This window comes from Phalacrocorax aristotelis, chromosome 10 (assembly GCF_949628215.1).
Source record: "Phalacrocorax aristotelis chromosome 10, bGulAri2.1, whole genome shotgun sequence".
Lineage (NCBI taxonomy): Eukaryota > Metazoa > Chordata > Aves > Suliformes > Phalacrocoracidae > Phalacrocorax > Phalacrocorax aristotelis.
The window spans coordinates 3,442,258-3,459,345 of NC_134285.1; the positions used below are offsets into that span (position 1 = coordinate 3,442,258).

General features: G+C 53.6%; 2 protein-coding genes across 2 annotated transcripts; one reads left to right on the top strand and one right to left on the bottom strand.

Annotated features, from left to right (window-relative positions):
• Positions 1-1,489: 1,489 nt before the first annotated feature.
• GID4 (GID complex subunit 4 homolog) lies at positions 1,490-9,354 on the bottom strand. Its single transcript, XM_075104741.1, has 6 exons — positions 8,997-9,354; positions 6,554-6,613; positions 5,474-5,581; positions 4,620-4,721; positions 3,420-3,550; positions 1,490-2,270 (listed from the first exon to the last, which is right to left on the bottom strand). Exons 1-6 carry the CDS (start codon positions 9,207-9,209, stop codon positions 2,207-2,209), a joined length of 678 nt encoding a protein of 225 aa, XP_074960842.1. The 5' UTR covers positions 9,210-9,354; the 3' UTR covers positions 1,490-2,206.
• A 115-nt stretch (positions 9,355-9,469) lies between these two features.
• Positions 9,470-17,085, top strand: ATPAF2 (ATP synthase mitochondrial F1 complex assembly factor 2). Its single transcript, XM_075104744.1, has 8 exons — positions 9,470-9,749; positions 11,522-11,566; positions 11,912-12,057; positions 12,866-12,963; positions 13,925-14,005; positions 14,139-14,251; positions 15,712-15,827; positions 16,454-17,085. Exons 1-8 carry the CDS (start codon positions 9,620-9,622, stop codon positions 16,589-16,591), a joined length of 867 nt encoding a protein of 288 aa, XP_074960845.1. The 5' UTR covers positions 9,470-9,619; the 3' UTR covers positions 16,592-17,085.
• Positions 17,086-17,088: the final 3 nt, after the last annotated feature.

A 17,088-nucleotide genomic window follows, 5' to 3' on the forward strand; every position in this document is an offset into this window, starting at 1 on the left:
ACCCAGCTTCTGCCGACAACCAGTGTTAATTCAACTAAACCACGTCAGAAACCCAAGCATCACGCTGGCACTGACAGCCCTGCGGAGCGCAAGGAGACAGGCACCGCCACCAATATTGCACACAGACAGCTCCAGAGGGCTGCAAACAGCCGGCGGAGCCGGATCCCCCTGCCAGTGTAACACCTGGAGGAGGCTTTGCCCCAACGCTTGGTCACAGCACAGTGGCACCTTTCGCCTCTAAAACCAGGACGTCTCCCAGCACTGCCTGGGAGGAAACCCCTCTCCCCACAGCCAAAGGGGATGAGTTTCTCCGAGAGGAGCAGAATAAAATGGGACTCCGCTTTCCAGCTGCTCTGCTCGCAGCCGCCCTCCCCTTGAATCGCTCTCCCGCTCGCTTTTGCGCTACTCTACAAATCTACCCGCAACTGCCAAGACAACGGCACACGCCTCCTTCATCGCTGGCACAGCGGGCAGGCTTCTGCCCCGTGGAAGTGCCAGGTCTCCCCACTTCCCCTGTACGCGGGTCTCTCTCCATTCATGCTGGGGAAAAGGATCCATCCGCGGCGAAGAGCACGCACGAGGCAGGTGCTTCCCGCATCATCTCCTGAGACCAGCCCGGCCGCTTCTCTCATTACGCAAGATCCCGACTTGGAATAGAGGAAACGGGCTCACCGAGACCTGAATACTTTCTCGTTAAGGCTTAAACTAGCAATTCAAATGCTGCAATAAACCAGACAGACACGCTGCCAAAAGGAAGAAAGTTAGTTAAAAAGAAGAAAACCCAAACCACCTTGGCACTAGGCGCGCGGGGGGCTTCGCTTTCCTCTCACAGGCGGCAAACCCCTTCTCAACACCCACCCGGTTAGCATGTGACACGAGCCTGCTTTAAAGGGGGTTGTTTTTAAAACAGCCAGAAAAACGCAAACTGAACTCCCACAAAAAGCCCTGCAGGTGGGACTTTCACATTAAATATACAACTGAGGCCAACTTTTAAAATGTCTTTTAAAAAAAAAAGAAAAAACCTCACACGCATACACACACACTTTGGCACACGAGCCTTAAATTATATCACTTGAAACGCTTCGAAGTCAGAGGAGAGCTACTGGGGTTTGGGTTTTTTTTTTTTTCCTTGTTTTTTTACTTTTTTTCCTTGTAAAAAGGTATCAAGCAGTGGTGTTGGTGAAGCATGAAGAGCGAGTCCAAATGCTGAACAGACGCAGAGCTGTCTCTGCGACGCTGCTCGACACTTGCACTCCGATTACTTTCCCAAAGCGGCTAGCTGATTACATACACGTATATAAAAACTAAACGCAGACATTCCCGGTTTTCAATGTGAAAACGGTAAAATGTATCGAGTACTTGTGCATTTGCCATAGGGTCCTTCAGAAAAGGAACCATAAAAATATTTTTTTTAATAAAAGTCTTTTTTGTTTTTTTTTTTTTTCCTTTTTTACCCTTAACTTAAGTAAAGAGCAAATATACACCTATAAGCAGGGTTCAGATCCACTTTACTGAGAGCCTGGAAGTCCGTACATCAAATTAATTCCCAGTGGCGTATCCAGACACCGGAACAGCTCCCAGCTCCACAGGGCCAGCGTTCCTGAAAGATCTGCAGCTCCTCCGGCTAACCAGGTTAGCCAGTGCAAAGCAAAGGCTTGTTCAAGCCTCATCTGTCTCAGCCAACGCTCCCCTGACAGACTCTGCGGCTGCGCAGCTCTCTGCTGAGCAGAGCCTCACACACGGGACCCGGCTCTGGGAGCATCAGAGCTAGCAATCTGGGCAACAAACCTGAGTCCTGGCGATTTCAACCCATATCAGGCTGTAACAATGAAAATATAAGCACCAAGCTTATATTTTCTTATTACTCAGAGGACAGACCACTGATTCCAGCTACTGAGAAACAGCTTCCAGAGGAGAGCCGGGAGGAATTTCAGTGATAGAGAAACTAGCTGTGCAATAAGAAAGTGCATTTAAAGGTAGCTTAAAACCAGATTAAAGATCAAATCGCCACTCAACAGGAGGGAGAATCAAGCTCCAGCAGCCACACTCCTTGGGCTGGGTGGATTAACATTCAGGCTCTCTCTCGCAAGTCCGAGGGGCAGGAGAGAAGCGTGCATTCCCGTGCTCCGACAGGGACACAGTTCTCCTGGCAGGCCATGCTCTCCTGCCCGGTTTGCTTCTGTGCAGTATCAGTTCTGGACAGCTGTCATCGGAATTCGTAGATAGGAGCGCTGTGCTCAGGAACGTGAGTTAAATTCAATGACTGATACCTGGGAGAGAGGGAGAAGACAGACAAGAGGATGACACAGAGCAACACAACCCCCCTAGCACTAACGGCTCCTGCTTGGCAGGTCCCAGAGCAGACATCCTGGTGGCTGGCTTTCCTCTTCCCCTTTATGTCACAGAGTCAAGCCTCAGAGGTGTTCAGGCACCCAACACCCACTCACCCCGGGTGCCAAAACCCTGTGAGGTCTCAGCATCGTTCCTCACTTCCATTCCCGTACCTCTGAGCTACCCGCAGCCAGGCCACATTCAAGGTGGGCTAACTGTGGTTTTTGGACACCTTTTGAAGTTCAACAACTTTCATGGTTCAAACGGTGTTTGTTACAACTGCAAATTACACCCAGGTCTTTCAAAGCTTAGCTCAAGGGGATTCATCTGAAAGCCTCCCAGGTACCTTCCCTCCCCCTGAGAGCTTCCAGCCACCCTATGGATTCGCTTGCTGTGCGTGACAAATACCCAAGGCTGTCAGAAGAAAAAGAGCTCTCCATAGCTACTTGTCACACAGCTTTAACAAGAAACCAACTAACTAACTTTGACTGTTCCTTGTATCTTACAGCAACACCCAAGGTCTGTGGACTACAAAGCACCAGCCTAACAAGATTTCTGTGTAAAAGGAAGCTGTTATATGTGAGAAAGCACTGAGCTCCTTCTTGAAGGCCCCTCCGACATCCTCTGAAGGGCCAAGGCATGGAAAGGCTCAAAGCTTGAATCACTGAGCAAAGCACAAACTGTGGGAGCACAGCCCTGCACATGAGGCCAGGCTGCCTTACACTTGCCTGTCCCCATGGAAGGGCAGGAGCAAGAGCCCTGTGAGCATTTGGGCTGGAGACCAGGGCCACAGCACAGCTCCAGACCTCATACCTCCCCTGTGCCACGTTACAAGCCCGATTATCCCCAGCCATGCAAAAAGGGCAGCACTTTATACCACACGAATGGGCTGCACTGGCCTGCTCTGGCCAAGAACAGCACGCGTGGCCTCCCTTCTGCCCTGAGGTCCAACTGTCAGGCTGAGCCTCCTTCCCAGCCCAGAGAAGCACCGCCTGGACACTCCCAAGGCTGCGGACAAGCAGAAGAGGAGTCACTGTTTGGTTTGAGGAGCCACCCTTCAGCCTGCAGGAGGACAGAAGCTTCCTTACCATTCCGAACTCCTATGGTAGTAATAGCCCTCTATAGATGCTGCTGACTTCTGGAAACAGATGTAATAGAAACCAGCAAAGGAAGCACCGCTGATGTCTTTGATAGTGTGATCTGGGACTAGGAACTGCTCCTGCACAGAAAACGCAGACCATATTTTAAAATGTCAGTCAAATACTAACCCCCCACACCTCAATCTGCCCTCCCAAACTGAATGCTGGTGCCCATTCACATGAAGGCATTCCTGGCTGAGCATTCCCTGCACTTGCAGCAGCCCAGACCACAGAGCCCACTGTGTTCTTTCACCACCTACCGCTGCAGGCATCTTACAAGGAAGCAGACGACTGAGAACAGAACCAGTTTTAAGAGTGTACGAGATCAGTTTCAATTCAACACCTGCCCACTGCAAACCAGAAGCCAATTGCAAAAAATCAGGAATTGGAGCTGCCTGATGATGAAGAGAAGGCTCTGAGGACACCTTATTGCAGCTTTTCAGTACTTACAGGGGGAAGGAAGTACTTACAAGGAAGATGGAGAGAGACTTTTTACCAGGGCCTGTAGTGATAGGAGATGGGGTGATGGTTTTAAACTAAAAGAGGGTAGCTTTAGATTAAATATAAGCAAAAAATTATTTAGTATGAGGGTGGTGAGACAATGGCACAGGCTGCCCTGAGAAGTTGTGGATGCCCCATCCCTGGAAGTGCTCAAGGCTAGGCTAGATGGGGCTTTGAGCAAGCAGATGTCCCTGCCCATACCAGGGGAGGGGGCATGCACTAGATAATCTTTAAAGGTCCCTTCCAACCCAAACCTTGATTCTGTGATTTCCTCCCACCACAGCTGCACAAAGCTTGTGTAAAGAGGGAGGAACCGATGCAGCTGAAGAGCAGAGAGGTGCAGACTGGCCAGTCTGCATGAAACACACAGGCCCTGCACAGGGACCGAAGACACCAATTCTCTCATCCTCTGGAGCACCACCAAGCAAGATTTTCCTGTTGTGTTTTTAGCTGTGACTGCAGCCCTTAAGGATGCAATTAGCTGGCTAGACAGGAGTCACACTGGAATTTGCAAGTATGGTGGGTTACGAGGTTGGTAGGGTCAGATCTTTTATTAAACCAGCGTAGCTGAAAAAGCTTTCAGGCACCACCAGCTTCTATCAGTCACTTGTAAGCAGCTCATCAGAGAAGGAGATGTGCAGACTTTACCTTCCATCTCATGAAGACATAGTCCCCATTTTTCAGATCCTCATAATCAAAGTCATCAGAGTTAAATGATTTTGCATACTGGTAAAAAGCCTGGAACTTCCCCTGAAACAAAAAAGAAAAAACCCAGGATGTTTATTTCAGGAGTAGAACTCACTAGTGCCAGCTGCTATTTAGGAGGGAAGAACTGTCGTGGAACAGGACCTCATCACCGAAGGAGCCAGTCTTTCCCTGGAGCAGCACTAAACGCACACCCCAGGACTAGCACAAGGGAACACAGAGGACTGCCAGACATCCACAGCCATATCCAGCCTGGCCGGAGAAGCTCCTACACTTCCAGAGGAAGGTATTTTGACAGAAACATAATAAACATCAAAGTCTGGCAAACAACAGCAAAGGTCAAGGCGGGGAGGCAATCAGCTGGCTGCTGTGGCACTGAGCCAGGGCACAGTGGCAGACACACCCTGACCCAAGCAGAGGGCTGAGGTGGCTGAGACGCAGGTACCAACCGCCCCACCTGTGCTGGAGAAGCACCTCTCCCCTTCTCCACTCCATTTTGCAACAAGTCTTCAAAATAAGGAGTGTGTTCTAGGGGGTCAAGAGACAGGAATTGCTCCTGCTCCCTTCCAACCCCAGGGCCAGCAAGTGGAAAGCAAAGATGCCCTTCTCATGGATCACAGCCATCAGCCTGCTGAAGGGATCTCTAGTTGCAAAGACTGCAATGAGAGAAGGAGGGAGACACCCAAAAAGGAGAGGTTTCCAGGTCTTTCTGACAGGTCTTGCATGGACACATGCTGCACCTCACCTACAAAACAGCTGCTCAGCCAGGACTGCATCTGCCCCCCTGATTTATTTACCCAGTGTTTACGATCCACATCTTCATCGGCATCCCACTTGCGCGTTAAGAAAGGGTGTTTTTTACTGATTATTTCCCCTTCAAAGAAAGTGGTGAGGGTTGGGTACTCCTAGGAGAGGAGAAAGACGAACAAGAGGTCAGAAGACTTGTCACCTAGAGACAGAATCTCAAACGCAGACAGATGTGCACATGCTCAGCAAAAAGCAGCATCTCACAGCAAGAGCTCTGGGCAATCTGAGGCCGGTGCTCCAGTCCCACCAAGCGGCATGCTGACTCGTCCTCCCCCACGCCTCTTAAAGTCTGACTCGTACACACACACAGCCTCCACTCCCTTATTCCAGCCTCTCTCTGCCTCTCTATTCACTTCATAAATTAGAAGGAGCCATGTCGAGGCTGGACATCGGGGAAGCTCCCAGCTGGATGACCATAAGTGACGACTTACAGCCCGCATCACTCCCCAGCGGATACCCAGCGGTTGCTGTGTGACTGCTACAGAGCCCCAAGGGCTGGATGAAGCCACCCCACCAGGAGAGAAGGTGCTCCTCCTCAGCTTCGCACTGGCACCGGATTAGGAGAACGCAGGCAAGGAATAGCAGGCTCAGCTGGGGTGAGTGAGCTTCTCCAAGCGCTCCCGTGTCATGACAGACATACGGTGTGCTGCAGCTGAGAGAACCACCCCTGGGAGACAGCTCTCACCAACTGTCCGACACCACGAGCAGATCTTAGAGGACAGACAGGGAATGAAGCATGTGAAGACCTGACTGTTTGGGTCCTGATTTATTTTCTTTCAGCAATACGCCACCACTGGCAGAGAGCCTAAAGCTAACCGCAGAGTCAGATTTGGTTCTGCTCAGACCTTAAGGGATGCCAGGTAAGCTTCCCTTGTTCAGGACTCCCATTGAGGCCCATCGTACTTGTTCAAAATGCCAACAACAACAGACTGAAGCTATTAAACTCCGTAGTGGTCAAATTTACCATCTGTTCCACTTCCTATTTCTCACGGCATCTTCTTCCACCCAACCAGGAAAAAGAAAACCCTTTACACAGCACCTTTTCTTGTTGCTTTGCAGTTAACACTCACCTCTGTAAGGCCTTTAATCTTCAAGTATCCACAGAGATAGGAGTTTTCCATATCCACATGCTAGAAGAGAGTGCAAAGTCCAACCATAAGCATAGGCATGAAGGCACTCAATTAATCCAAAGCAGTTTCTAACACCTCCAAGGCTAATGTCAGCTTCAACTGGTGCAGACTGTCCAGCTTACTGCCCAACACTCACACTGGCAGCCTTTCCCCATGGCTGGGAACCACTCGGAAAGATCATTTACAGGTGCCTGGCTCACCTCTGATGGCCCCCAAGTCCCAGGCCTGACAAAAGCCCCCTGCTTCCAGCTCCATCACACTCAGGCAACACCCTCTGTCCAGAGATCTCTAACAGGAAGCAACACACACACCCCCCTCCACCCAGAAGGAAGCAGACTCACAATTTTCTCCAAGTGAGAGCCACTGGCAGAATCACCCACACTCCCAGCCCCCACATTTCCCAGTCACAAACTAGCATTCAGGTGAGGGAAGAGTAAAAGCATCTATTTACTGGAGATAATTCATGCTAGAGGAAGAAAGCACGGCCCTGAGCTTCGCCATCTGCTTATTTAACAGGCCTGACCGACGCCTAACATGCTACGCGTACTCTGCCTAGCACCGCACAGCCCCACGCCAAAGCCTGCTCAGAAGCCAGACGATGCCTCGTGTGTTTTGAAAGAGGCCTTTCTCCCAGATCTAATGCTTTTATGCCACCCTTCTTTTGAGCTACGGGGCTGCATCTCGCTGCTTCTGCTGTGCAGAAGCTAGGCAGGGGGCTGCGTCTGTTCCAAGCACCTTTAAAACCAGGGGATTTTCCAAGCTTTTCCCTCTGACATCTCCAGATCAGTTTTCAAAGCAAGAAGCAAGTTATTTGGGGAAGTGCAAACATCAACTGTGATAGGATGGATCTTCCCCACCTGTGATCAAAGTGACATTTCTCTGCACTCAGCACAGGGAGAGCAGGCAGCCACCTCTTCTCAGCTGACACACGCAGAACAGAACAGCAGCATTTTTAGCACAAAGGCACAGCCAGCCCCCTGCGAGAAGGCAGCATGCAGTGAGGCCGATCAGCCATAGGATGTCCCCACCACGGCAAACCGCACCAGGTACGCTTGTGCTCTTGACAAGCAGAGGACCGTATGTGAAAACAGACGGTCCTGTTCAAACGCCACCCCATCTGCTGACCCTGGGGCTCCGACACTACTCCACAACGTCAGCACGCACGTCAAGCTTCATCACTGCGCTTCCTACAAGCTCAGTCACAGTCCCCAGATCCCATGCCACCAAACGGGGAACAAAGCTGTGACTCGCAGGGTGCTCTATAGGAAAGCGTGTATCAGATGTCTGGCTTGCCTGCGTACTAATGACTCCACACCTCACCAGCTCTGCCCAAAGCGATCGTGCCAATGCCTAGGACTAAAAATAAAGCATGCAGGGTGACAATGACTGCAGGGAGGAATGGGAAAGCCGCACAAGCCAGCCAGCGTAGCGATTCCCCAGCACAGCTGGGCACTACAGCTGTCTGGCTGCATTCCTGACACTGACAAACCACCATGCTTCGCCCTAGGCTCCCTGCTCAGCCCAGGGGAGCCTCCAACACTCCAGGGACAGGGGAACCCTGAGTCCCAGCTCCAACCACGCCATGCTCTGCCAACCAGGGACCAGGACCTGGATCCCTGCTGATCTCCAGCCAAGCCTGAAATACAGGCTGTCCTGCTGGTAGGGACTTCCCAGGACACCACCCACTTTAAGCCAGGCTCTAACTCTTCCACCCTGTGGCACGGAGGTGCCTGGCCACTCCAGAGCCAGAAGAGAATGGGGAAGGGGTGCCAGGTTATGAACCTTGCCAGGCCCAAGGGGAAGGGGGCAAAGAGGGGTGGGGGGGAGGCTTGAGCACCGCAGGTCCTCCTCAGGGTTTGACGGGAAGGGAACAAGGAGGTGGCCCTGAAGAAAAGAATTCTCTCCTGGGGCCTGAGGGGAAGAGGACAGGGTCTTTTCCCCTGATCCTGGAAGGAAGGGAAAGCGCACAGAGATCCCTCCAGAAGCTGAGGACTCACAGCCGTTACCGGGCTTGATGGAACCAGGGAAATCACGAAGGGAACAGGGGCAGGGAGGACCGTGGCCCTTTCGGGGCCTGAGAGGAAGGGTTCCCCCGAGGCCTCCGCCACCCCGGTCACACCCCACCAGGACAGAGAGGAACAGGGACGCTGGGACTGAGGGAAAGGGACCTCCCCCATCTCGGTCACAGGCCTCACTGGGGCTCAAGGGTAGGAATTGAGGGGTGGGGGGAAGCACAACATCTGGGCTCGGAGGGGACGGGGGAGGGCAGGCACCGAGCCGGGGCGTGGGGAGCAACCAGGGCCTGAGGGAACGGGGGGGAGGGGGGCGGTAACCAGGGCCTGAGGGAACGGGGGGGATAAGGCGGGGGAACCGCGGCCCTCACCTGCATGACGACCTCCACCTCGTAGGCATTGCCCTTGCTGCGCTGCTGCCCGCGGAACTTGGCGCCGCTGTAAAGCAGCGAGGTGGCTACGCCGGGCTGCGCCGTGTTGATGGGGGGCGGCGGTACCAGGCTACTGGCGGCCGCTCCGGAGGGTGACGAAGAGGCCGATCCCGCCGCTCCACCCGCACGGCACCGTTCGCTTCTCACCGGCATCTCGGGTGGGTCCCCGGGCGCCAGCGTGGCCGGGGCCGGGCGGGGCCGGGGGCGCGGCCCGCTCCGCTCCGCTCCCGCACGCCGAGGCCGCCGCCGCCGCCGCCGCCACCGCTGCCTCAGGGCCTCCCGGCAGCGCCTCCGCGCCCTCCCATTGGCCCTCGCGGGTGCTGCGTGAGAGGCGGTTCCTGGCACCGATTGGCCGCGGGAGCGGGGCACGCGCTTCCTCCCGGTAGGCGCTGCCGCGGGGCCTGCTGGGAAATGTAGTGGTTTTTTTCACACCACAAAGAGGACGGGACGGCTGAAGGGTCAAAACGCGTTCGCAGCGCGGATTGGCCGCTGCCGCCGCAACATGGCGGCGCCCATGAGGCGGGAGGGAGGCGGCGGTTGTTCCTTCTCGTCCCTTCGCCGCGATGTGGCGCGGCTGTTACCGGCTGCTGCGAGGCCGCTCCCTGACCGCCGGCCTCCCCCGACTGCCTCCCGCTGTCGGCGGGGGCGGCCCGGTGGGGCCGGGCGGGGGCCGGAGCTACGCCCCACCTGCAGGTGAGGGAGCGCCGGGCCGCCCGGGGCCTCTCCAGCCCCGTCAAGGTCACCTCGGGTAGGGGGAGGGCTGGGTGCGGCGACCCCAGCGTCGGTGGAAATACGGGAAACGGTCAAACGCCTCCACCCCTACCGCGGCGGGGCGGAACCCCCATGGGGCCAGGGCTCCCTTTCGTGGGGTGAGCGGGTGCTGCCCCCTTCCCCTGACATTAACCGGGGGTCAGAGGGGGGATTCGCTGGCAGCACGGCCAAGTCCTCAGTGCACCACTTTGCTTTTGCGTTTTGGTTGGGTTTTTAGTGATTTTGGGGGAGGATGGTACCTAGCCCGGGTGGTTGAGGCACATTCTGGGCCATGTGTGTCCCCCCACCCCCCAGTAGATTTTGCTGGAAACGTGTGGGTTCGAGGGCAGTAAAATAGCTTCGTTCTGTCTGAGGTGGGGCTATGGAGTTGCAGTGACTCATCGTGGGGTGTGGGGAGCCCACTGACATGACTCAGGACTCTTCCGGGGTACGCAGATATTAATCTTTTCAGAACTGTGCCTCAGCAGCACGGCATTTTCTGAGGCCCCGAAGCTTGCAGGTTGCTGAGCCTGAGCAAATCCTGTTCCGTTTTCCCAGCGGGAAAGTGGGGGTTTTTGGCATAGAATAACAGACCTGCAGCCTGGCCTGCTCTCTTCACGCTTCACAAGGTAGATTTAAGGGTTCGGGGTTTACAATCGATTGCTGTCTTCAGGGGAACGGCTTGCAGATTCTTCCTGCCTTGCATGAGAGATACAAGCTTTTGCAACATGTGTAATTCGGCTCTCAGGTGTTGGGAGCTCATGAAGCAGTGCTGTAGGAAAGGAGGCTGCTCTTAGAACAGACACCTGCAGTTCCCTTGAGCTCACCTTGCTGGTGGAGCAGGTGAATTCCCAAGCTGGAGACGGATGCATGCACTGGAGGTGGCTGCAGGGAGGTGATACTTCCCCTGGTGACTCAGTGGCACGCTGCAGTGTGTGTGACATGTCCCCAACACCATCCAGCTGTCACCATATGTGCCTGCAATAAACCTGCCCCCATGGGCAGTCTCAGCAAAGGGAACAGCGTCCCTGCATTCTCTGGCAGCTGTGGTTCTTCCAGCCAGTGCATCAGCTGCAGTTCAAAGCAGAGAACGAGCAAGATGCACTGAGGGAGAGCAGGTGGGCTGGCTCTGGGTGGGTTTGTCGGTGGTGGGGGTGGGCAGGGAGGTCGCTGGGGCCTTGCCCTGCCTCTAACCCAGCTCTGTTATTTTTCTTGTTGCTTTGAGAGCAAGCAGGGAGAGAGAGCTAGCCAAGACGGTTCAGGGATTATTTGTCAAAGGTGACTGCAGTGGGAAAATCTTGAAAGATTGAGCCCAGAGTGAAACTCCTCTACCAGGCTGGGAAGAAGTGCTGGGCCAGGTCTGCTTGGGAAACCACCCCTGCCAGGCTCTGCAGAAACTCGCTGCAGGCCAGCTCGAAGGGAGCTGATAGCCCAGCCTGGGTCGGTGGAAGCAAAGTCAAGCCACTCCAGTGCACTTGTCGGTTACGCACAGCAACACTCTTTTTTTTCACTGGTTTCATGGTGCTTCCCTGGTTGAGTGGAGGTTGCTGAAACGGTGCAGTGCTTGGAAGCTGAAGATGAGTGGGAGGGATTTTTGTGGTCAGGCCACCTTGACAGCACCGAGGGCTCTGTCTGTTCTGGGCTTTGATGGGGAGCGCAGGAAGCAGCTGAACCTCCTCTGACTGCCTTCTGAATGGCTCTGTTTTTGCCCCCAGAGAGGAAGCGGTTTTACCAGAACGTGAGCATCTCACAAGGAGAAGGTGAGTACGGCCGCCAGGACACCCCAGGAGGGGTGTTATCACCCTGCGCCGCTTCAGCGAGAGCGCAGCCCACCCGCAACCCAGGCTGTGCAAGTGGGGTATTTGTCACCAGCCTGCTGTGCCCTTTGCTCATCTACAGTGAAACTGTGTGGTGGGAAACAGCTTCCAAGACCTTTTGGGGGAAAAAATATATCAAAATGATGGTGACGGTGGGAAACTCAAGTATCCCTGGTCCCTTGCTGCTGTCAGCATTGGCTCCAAATCTGCTCCCACTGTGGGGTTGTCTGTTGTTCCTTAGTGCCTACTCCTCTTTGATCCCCCAGGATTTATACTCTGATTCCCCAGGAGGCTTTGAAATAAACCTGGACCACCGGAAGCTGAAAACACCTCAGGCCAAGCTCTTCACTGTTCCCAGTGAGGCCTTGGCCATCGCAGTGGCAACAGAGTGGGACTCCCAGAAAGACACCATCAAGTTCTACACTATGCACCTGGTGAGCACAGCAGCTTGGGACACCCAGACCTCGGCGGGGCAGAAGGCAGTTTGTTGGGAGCAGTCAGGGCAAGGAAATCAGGATTAAAGACAGGCAATCAAAATGCCAGGGGTTAAAGATGTGTTTGCCAGGCCACTGTCACCTGGCAAGAGCTTTGCCAGCTGGCAGAATGGATTCCAGAGCAAGGGCTGAGAACCGCTTTGGGGCTGGGAACTGCTTTGGGGTGTAAAGCCTTGCGCCAGGGTGTTGAGACGGGGGCATCTTCTGAGAACGCTTCCTTCTGCATCTTGCCTCTGCCAGCTCTCCTGAGTACTTGCAGTAGAATTGGCATGGCTTAGTCTAAAACTGGGGTGACCATGTAGACATGAAAACAGTCTCCAAACACAGAACACGGATGGAGCAGATTGTCCTTAAGCCCATGGAATTGGGGACAAGAGGTCGGGACTTTGGCTGGGCACTGGGGAGAACCTTGTGGTTATGAGGGCAGTTACATACTGTCTGAGGGGGAATCTGTGTCACCAGGGGACTTGGGAAGGGGATAGCAGGAGGCAGGAGAAAATGGGGTGAGCTCTGGAGCAGTCTGTGAGCCCTCTCCCCAGTGCTTGATGGGACTGCTCCCAAGGCTTCTGAAACCAGTGAGGAGTTTCCTATTATGTGAGCCATGTTCTGGCCCTGCATCCCTTTTACCTGCATTCCTCGGTTCTCTGCCTGCCCTAAATTCCTCTGCTTCTTCTTGGCCTTGTACAATGGAAGCTGCTGCTTCCCCAAGACTTGAATAGCAGTGGTTTAAACTGCCTTTATCCCACAGACCACGCTGTGCAACACGGCACTGGACAATCCCACGCAGCGAAACAAAATGCAGCTGATCCGTGCAGCTGTGAAGTTCCTGGAGACTGACACTGTCTGGTATGATATGGGGGCCCCACTGGCACAGAGGCGAGGTTGTCTTGTTGCAGTGTGGTTTTTGGAAGGGTGATTGCGGGAAGAGAGGGAAAATGTCTGCTACAACTCAGTCGTGGCATGGCTTTGGTTTTGGCCTGAGGGTTTGGATTAGTTTAGGCCAGTCCTACACCTGCCAACCTAGTGGAAGTCTGTGCACCCGAAGGGCATAGGTATGGGGGAGAATGGGGATCTAGTCCTCTGTTGAACTCTGTTTTGGACACCTCCGTGCTGGGCAAGGGCAGGAGCAGCAGGAAATTAAGATCTCCTTGGGGAAAAGTAAACATCTTTGAAAGGCCTGTGGGAATCTGTCAGCCCAGTCCCTGGTACTCCTGTGCCACTACAGGCAGCTCAGATTCCTGTACCACTAGCAAAATGCCCTTAGTCCCTGTGGGCTGTAGGATCAAGCCTGCTCATGCCCAAGCTCCTGTCTCACGGTTCCAACCTCTGAGGTGTTCACTGGCAGCTGCTCAGCTCCTGTGAGGACAGGGGAACAGGGCACCCCCATCTGCCTTTGGTCAGGCTGGCTGTGGCGAGTGCCGAGCTGAGCTGCTGAGCAAGGCGAGGCAGGAGGAGTGGCCCCATATAAAGAGTTCCAGTGGGATATGTCCCCTGCTCTAACAGCTAAAGCTTGCTGCGTCCTGTGGCTGGCTACCTGCAATTATCTGTTCACAGTTTGCTGCTCAGTTTGGTAGTAAGATAAAACTGCCCCTCCTGGAACAACAGAAAGCTCTGAATTTGGTGATGAGTAGGGGGATTGTTCCCAGTCACTGCTGCTGGTGCCTGGGTGGACAGCAGGCCCTTGTTCCCCTCGCTGGGGTCTGGTGGGGGGCAGCTTCCTTCCCAGAGGTGTGCCCCAGCCTGGCAGGGAGTTGTCTGGCAGCCTGGGAGTGAACATCCAGTGTGGTTTTGTTCTGCAATGTCCCAGCTACCGTGTGGAGGAGCCAGCTGCCTTGGCAGAGCTGCAGAAGAATGAATGGGATCCCGTTGTCACCTGGGCTGAGGAAAGGTAAGAGGTCAAAGATGTTTCTGTCTGCTTATGTCCTGCCCTGCTGAGGCCAGGAGCTCTAGTGCTTGTGACCGACAGAGCTGCAAGGTTCACAAGCTCTGTGCTTTTCTAAGGGGCTGGGTGATTGTTCCAGGTACAATGTGGCAATTGGCTCCTCGACCAGCATCCTGGGGCCAAACATCCCAGCCAGCACCAAGGAAACCTTTGTCAGCCATCTGGCATCTTACAACATGTGGGCCCTGCAAGGTGAGAGAGACTGGGCCGGGCAGCCCTCTGCTCAGGCTGTGCCAGTGGGGGACGTGCTTCCTCTCCACGGGGCAGAAAAGTGACTGTAATGTTTTCCCTCTCCTGCTGATACACTGAGATAATTGGAGTGTTGAGATTTGTGTTTTAAATCTGCAGGCCAGTCCCTTAGCTGTATTTAAGGGTAGGGACTCTCCCTTTAGTGGTGTTAGTGTTCGGGGCCTGACTGTGCTGACGTGCGAGCTGTTTGCTCTACCCTAGTGCTAATAACTTCTTTAATGCCAAACTTGCTAATAACTTAGTCCTGGCTTCGTTACCAGGAAAAGAAGTGAGGTTTAGTACTCTGAGTGTCCCTAGTTTTGTGCACTCTCCTCACTCTTTCACCCTTATAGTCCACTTGATCTTGCCTTATACTGCCGAATGATACCTAAGATAAACAGATGAAGTAATGTTTGTTTTGCTGAAGTCCTCAAATGCAAGACTTGAATGAGCAGCAGATGTTGAAACCCACAGAAGACATTAGCTGAGCAGCTAGGGAAAGGTATCCGGGACAGGATTCCTGCGACAGGAACTGCAAAGCCTTCCCATTACCCCTGAAAAGAAATGATTCATCAAAGAATATCTTTACATCATGGTTTGTTATATGGGTAGGCAGGGTGGAAGGGAAAGGCATGTGTGTCCCCTGGGGAAGGGCAGCCTCTGGGCAGCTGGTCAGCTTTAGACTTGAAATTCAAGGTCTGGCCTAGACTGGTAGTGCAGGACGAGTCTGACTTCAGTTCCTTCCTTAGACCCTGTCCATGCACAGGCACCTCCATTTCTTGTCAGCTTGAGCTGAACTCAGCAGCTCAGAGTTATGAGCCCTCCTTTCTTTCTCCTCTTTCCAGATGTGCATGTCTGTGGGATTTGCTCTGGCCCCTCAGCCACCAGGCGCTTTCTTTCCTCCCCTGAAGAGGGGTGTCTTGCAAGCCAGTAGCTGGTGGTATGGTAGGAAAGAACTCTATTTACTAGCTGAGTATTTTGCTGACACAGCTCTCCAGGGCGCAGCCCGTCACACACACCACGCACAGTGTTCTTCTAGGAGTGTTTATAGATGTGGACAGCTCTTTTATCACCCAACAGTATACAAGTCCCTCTCACCCTAGACTTTCAGCTGAGGTCCAGAATACTCAGGCCTGGATGGTGGGTATCCCTCCCCTTTGCACAGGGCAGGTTTGTGGCAGAATGAAAGGAGGCAGTTTCCAAGGCATAGCCTTTGTTGCTGCAGTGACAGTGGCCAGAACAGCGCTTTGTGTCTGCTGTTAACTGCAGATCTGATGCTAAAGTGCCCAGATGCAAGTGGGAGGTATCACTGTCCCTGAGGAGGTACCACGCCCCGACCGTCTCTTCAGAGACTGTGAAGATGCCGCTGTAACGCTGCAGAAAATAACCATAAATCTTGTTTGTTTTGGGTTATTCCTTCCCAGGTATAGAATATGTAATCACCCAGCTGAAATCTCTGATTCTGTCCATGGGTCTGATTGACAGGCACATTACAGTAGAGAAAGCCGTGCTTCTGTCTCGCCTGGAGGAAGAATACCAGGTAAATGATGTTACAGAACAGCCCTATAATTCAAATAGCAATAATCTCAGCATGACAAATGCATCTCCCACCACAAATAACTGGCAAGGGAAGCGCCTGCTATTGCAGGAGAGGTTCCGCTCTCCGAGTCTCCCCATTTGAGAGAGTTTGGATGCACTGCTGTAGAGCAACATCATGGGCAAAACAGCCCAGAGCGCTCCCGGGGCTGCCAGTTTCTTTTTGCAGAACCCAGATGGCTGGTTTTTTCCCTTCTCTAATCTGCTGTGCAAAGTCATGGCTGGCTTCTCTTGCTGTGGGTTATCCAGCCCGGAGGTCTTGGTAGACACCAAGCTAATAACTTGCTTGCTGGAAACTGGCCTGGTGTGAAGCTCTCACTGACCTGAAAGTGGCTGAAGTTGATGGGAATCTTTTCATCCTCCCCTTGAGGGGCTTTGCCTTAGACCCTGTACAGATGAAGCATGTCCTTCCACCGAACTCATCTGGATATCTCCCTACCCCTGTAGTCAGTGATCAGCACAGCTCCTGGGGGTTACCTGTGTTTCACAAACATGAAAAGGGAGGCTGAGAGTTGCTGAGCAGCTCTACGTATCAGTTCTGAACTGACTCGTGTTCCTCCTCTCCCTCAGATTCAACGGTGGGGCAACGTGGAGTGGGCCCACGACTATGATCTGTGCGAGCTGCGTGCTCGTGCAGCAGCTGGGACTCTCTTTGTTCACCTATGTTCGGAGAGCTCAACTGTAAAACACAAGCTGTTGCAGGACTGAGGCTGTTGGGCTGGGCACAGGAGGAAAATGCCCAGCTGTGAATCGCTGGTATGACCCAGTGGATGGGAACCACCCTCCTGCCACCACGCCTTTCCTGGGATCAGCCTTGTGCTGAGGAACTGCGCCTTTGTGGGCAACTCCTTGCTTGGACTGCCTGCCGCAGTGCAGCACCAGCAATTTTGAGCCCGCAAGGAGGAAAGGTCAAGGTGAGCTTCCTCTGCATCCCCAAGACAGCAGCTCTGTCCATTACCGGTGTCTGCAACTCATCAGAGGAGCTCCCACGAAAGAAACAGCTTCCTGGGCAGGGCACGGCACAGACATACCCAGCATATGCCACATGTCTTCATAGCTGCCAGCTCCTGACACACACTTGTTATGGAAATCTGAAAACAGACTCCATTGCATCTGTTCTTCATCCCTCAGTGTGCCTGTATGTAACATCAGGGTCTCTCTGTTTGATTAAAGGCATGCCCCTGTTAGATACAGAAAGCCAATGC

What these genes read in the sequence shown, in the direction of transcription:
- GID4 (XM_075104741.1), bottom strand. Translation starts at nt 9,209, where the DNA reads ATGCCGGTGAGAAGCGAACGGTGCCGTGCGGGTGGAGCGGCGGGATCG. An exon ending in AGATTAAAGGCCTTACAGAG is followed by an intron (nt 5,582 to 6,553) that starts GTGAGTGTTAAC and finishes CTCCTCTCCTAG; the next exon opens with GAGTACCCAACCCTCACCAC. An exon ending in TACCATAGGAGTTCGGAATG is followed by an intron (nt 2,271 to 3,419) that starts GTAAGGAAGCTT and finishes CCTCTCTCCCAG; the next exon opens with GTATCAGTCATTGAATTTAA.
- ATPAF2 (XM_075104744.1), top strand. Translation starts at nt 9,620, where the DNA reads ATGTGGCGCGGCTGTTACCGGCTGCTGCGAGGCCGCTCCCTGACCGCC. An exon ending in GAGCTACGCCCCACCTGCAG is followed by an intron (nt 9,750 to 11,521) that starts GTGAGGGAGCGC and finishes TTTTGCCCCCAG; the next exon opens with AGAGGAAGCGGTTTTACCAG. An exon ending in GAGCATCTCACAAGGAGAAG is followed by an intron (nt 11,567 to 11,911) that starts GTGAGTACGGCC and finishes CTGATTCCCCAG; the next exon opens with GAGGCTTTGAAATAAACCTG.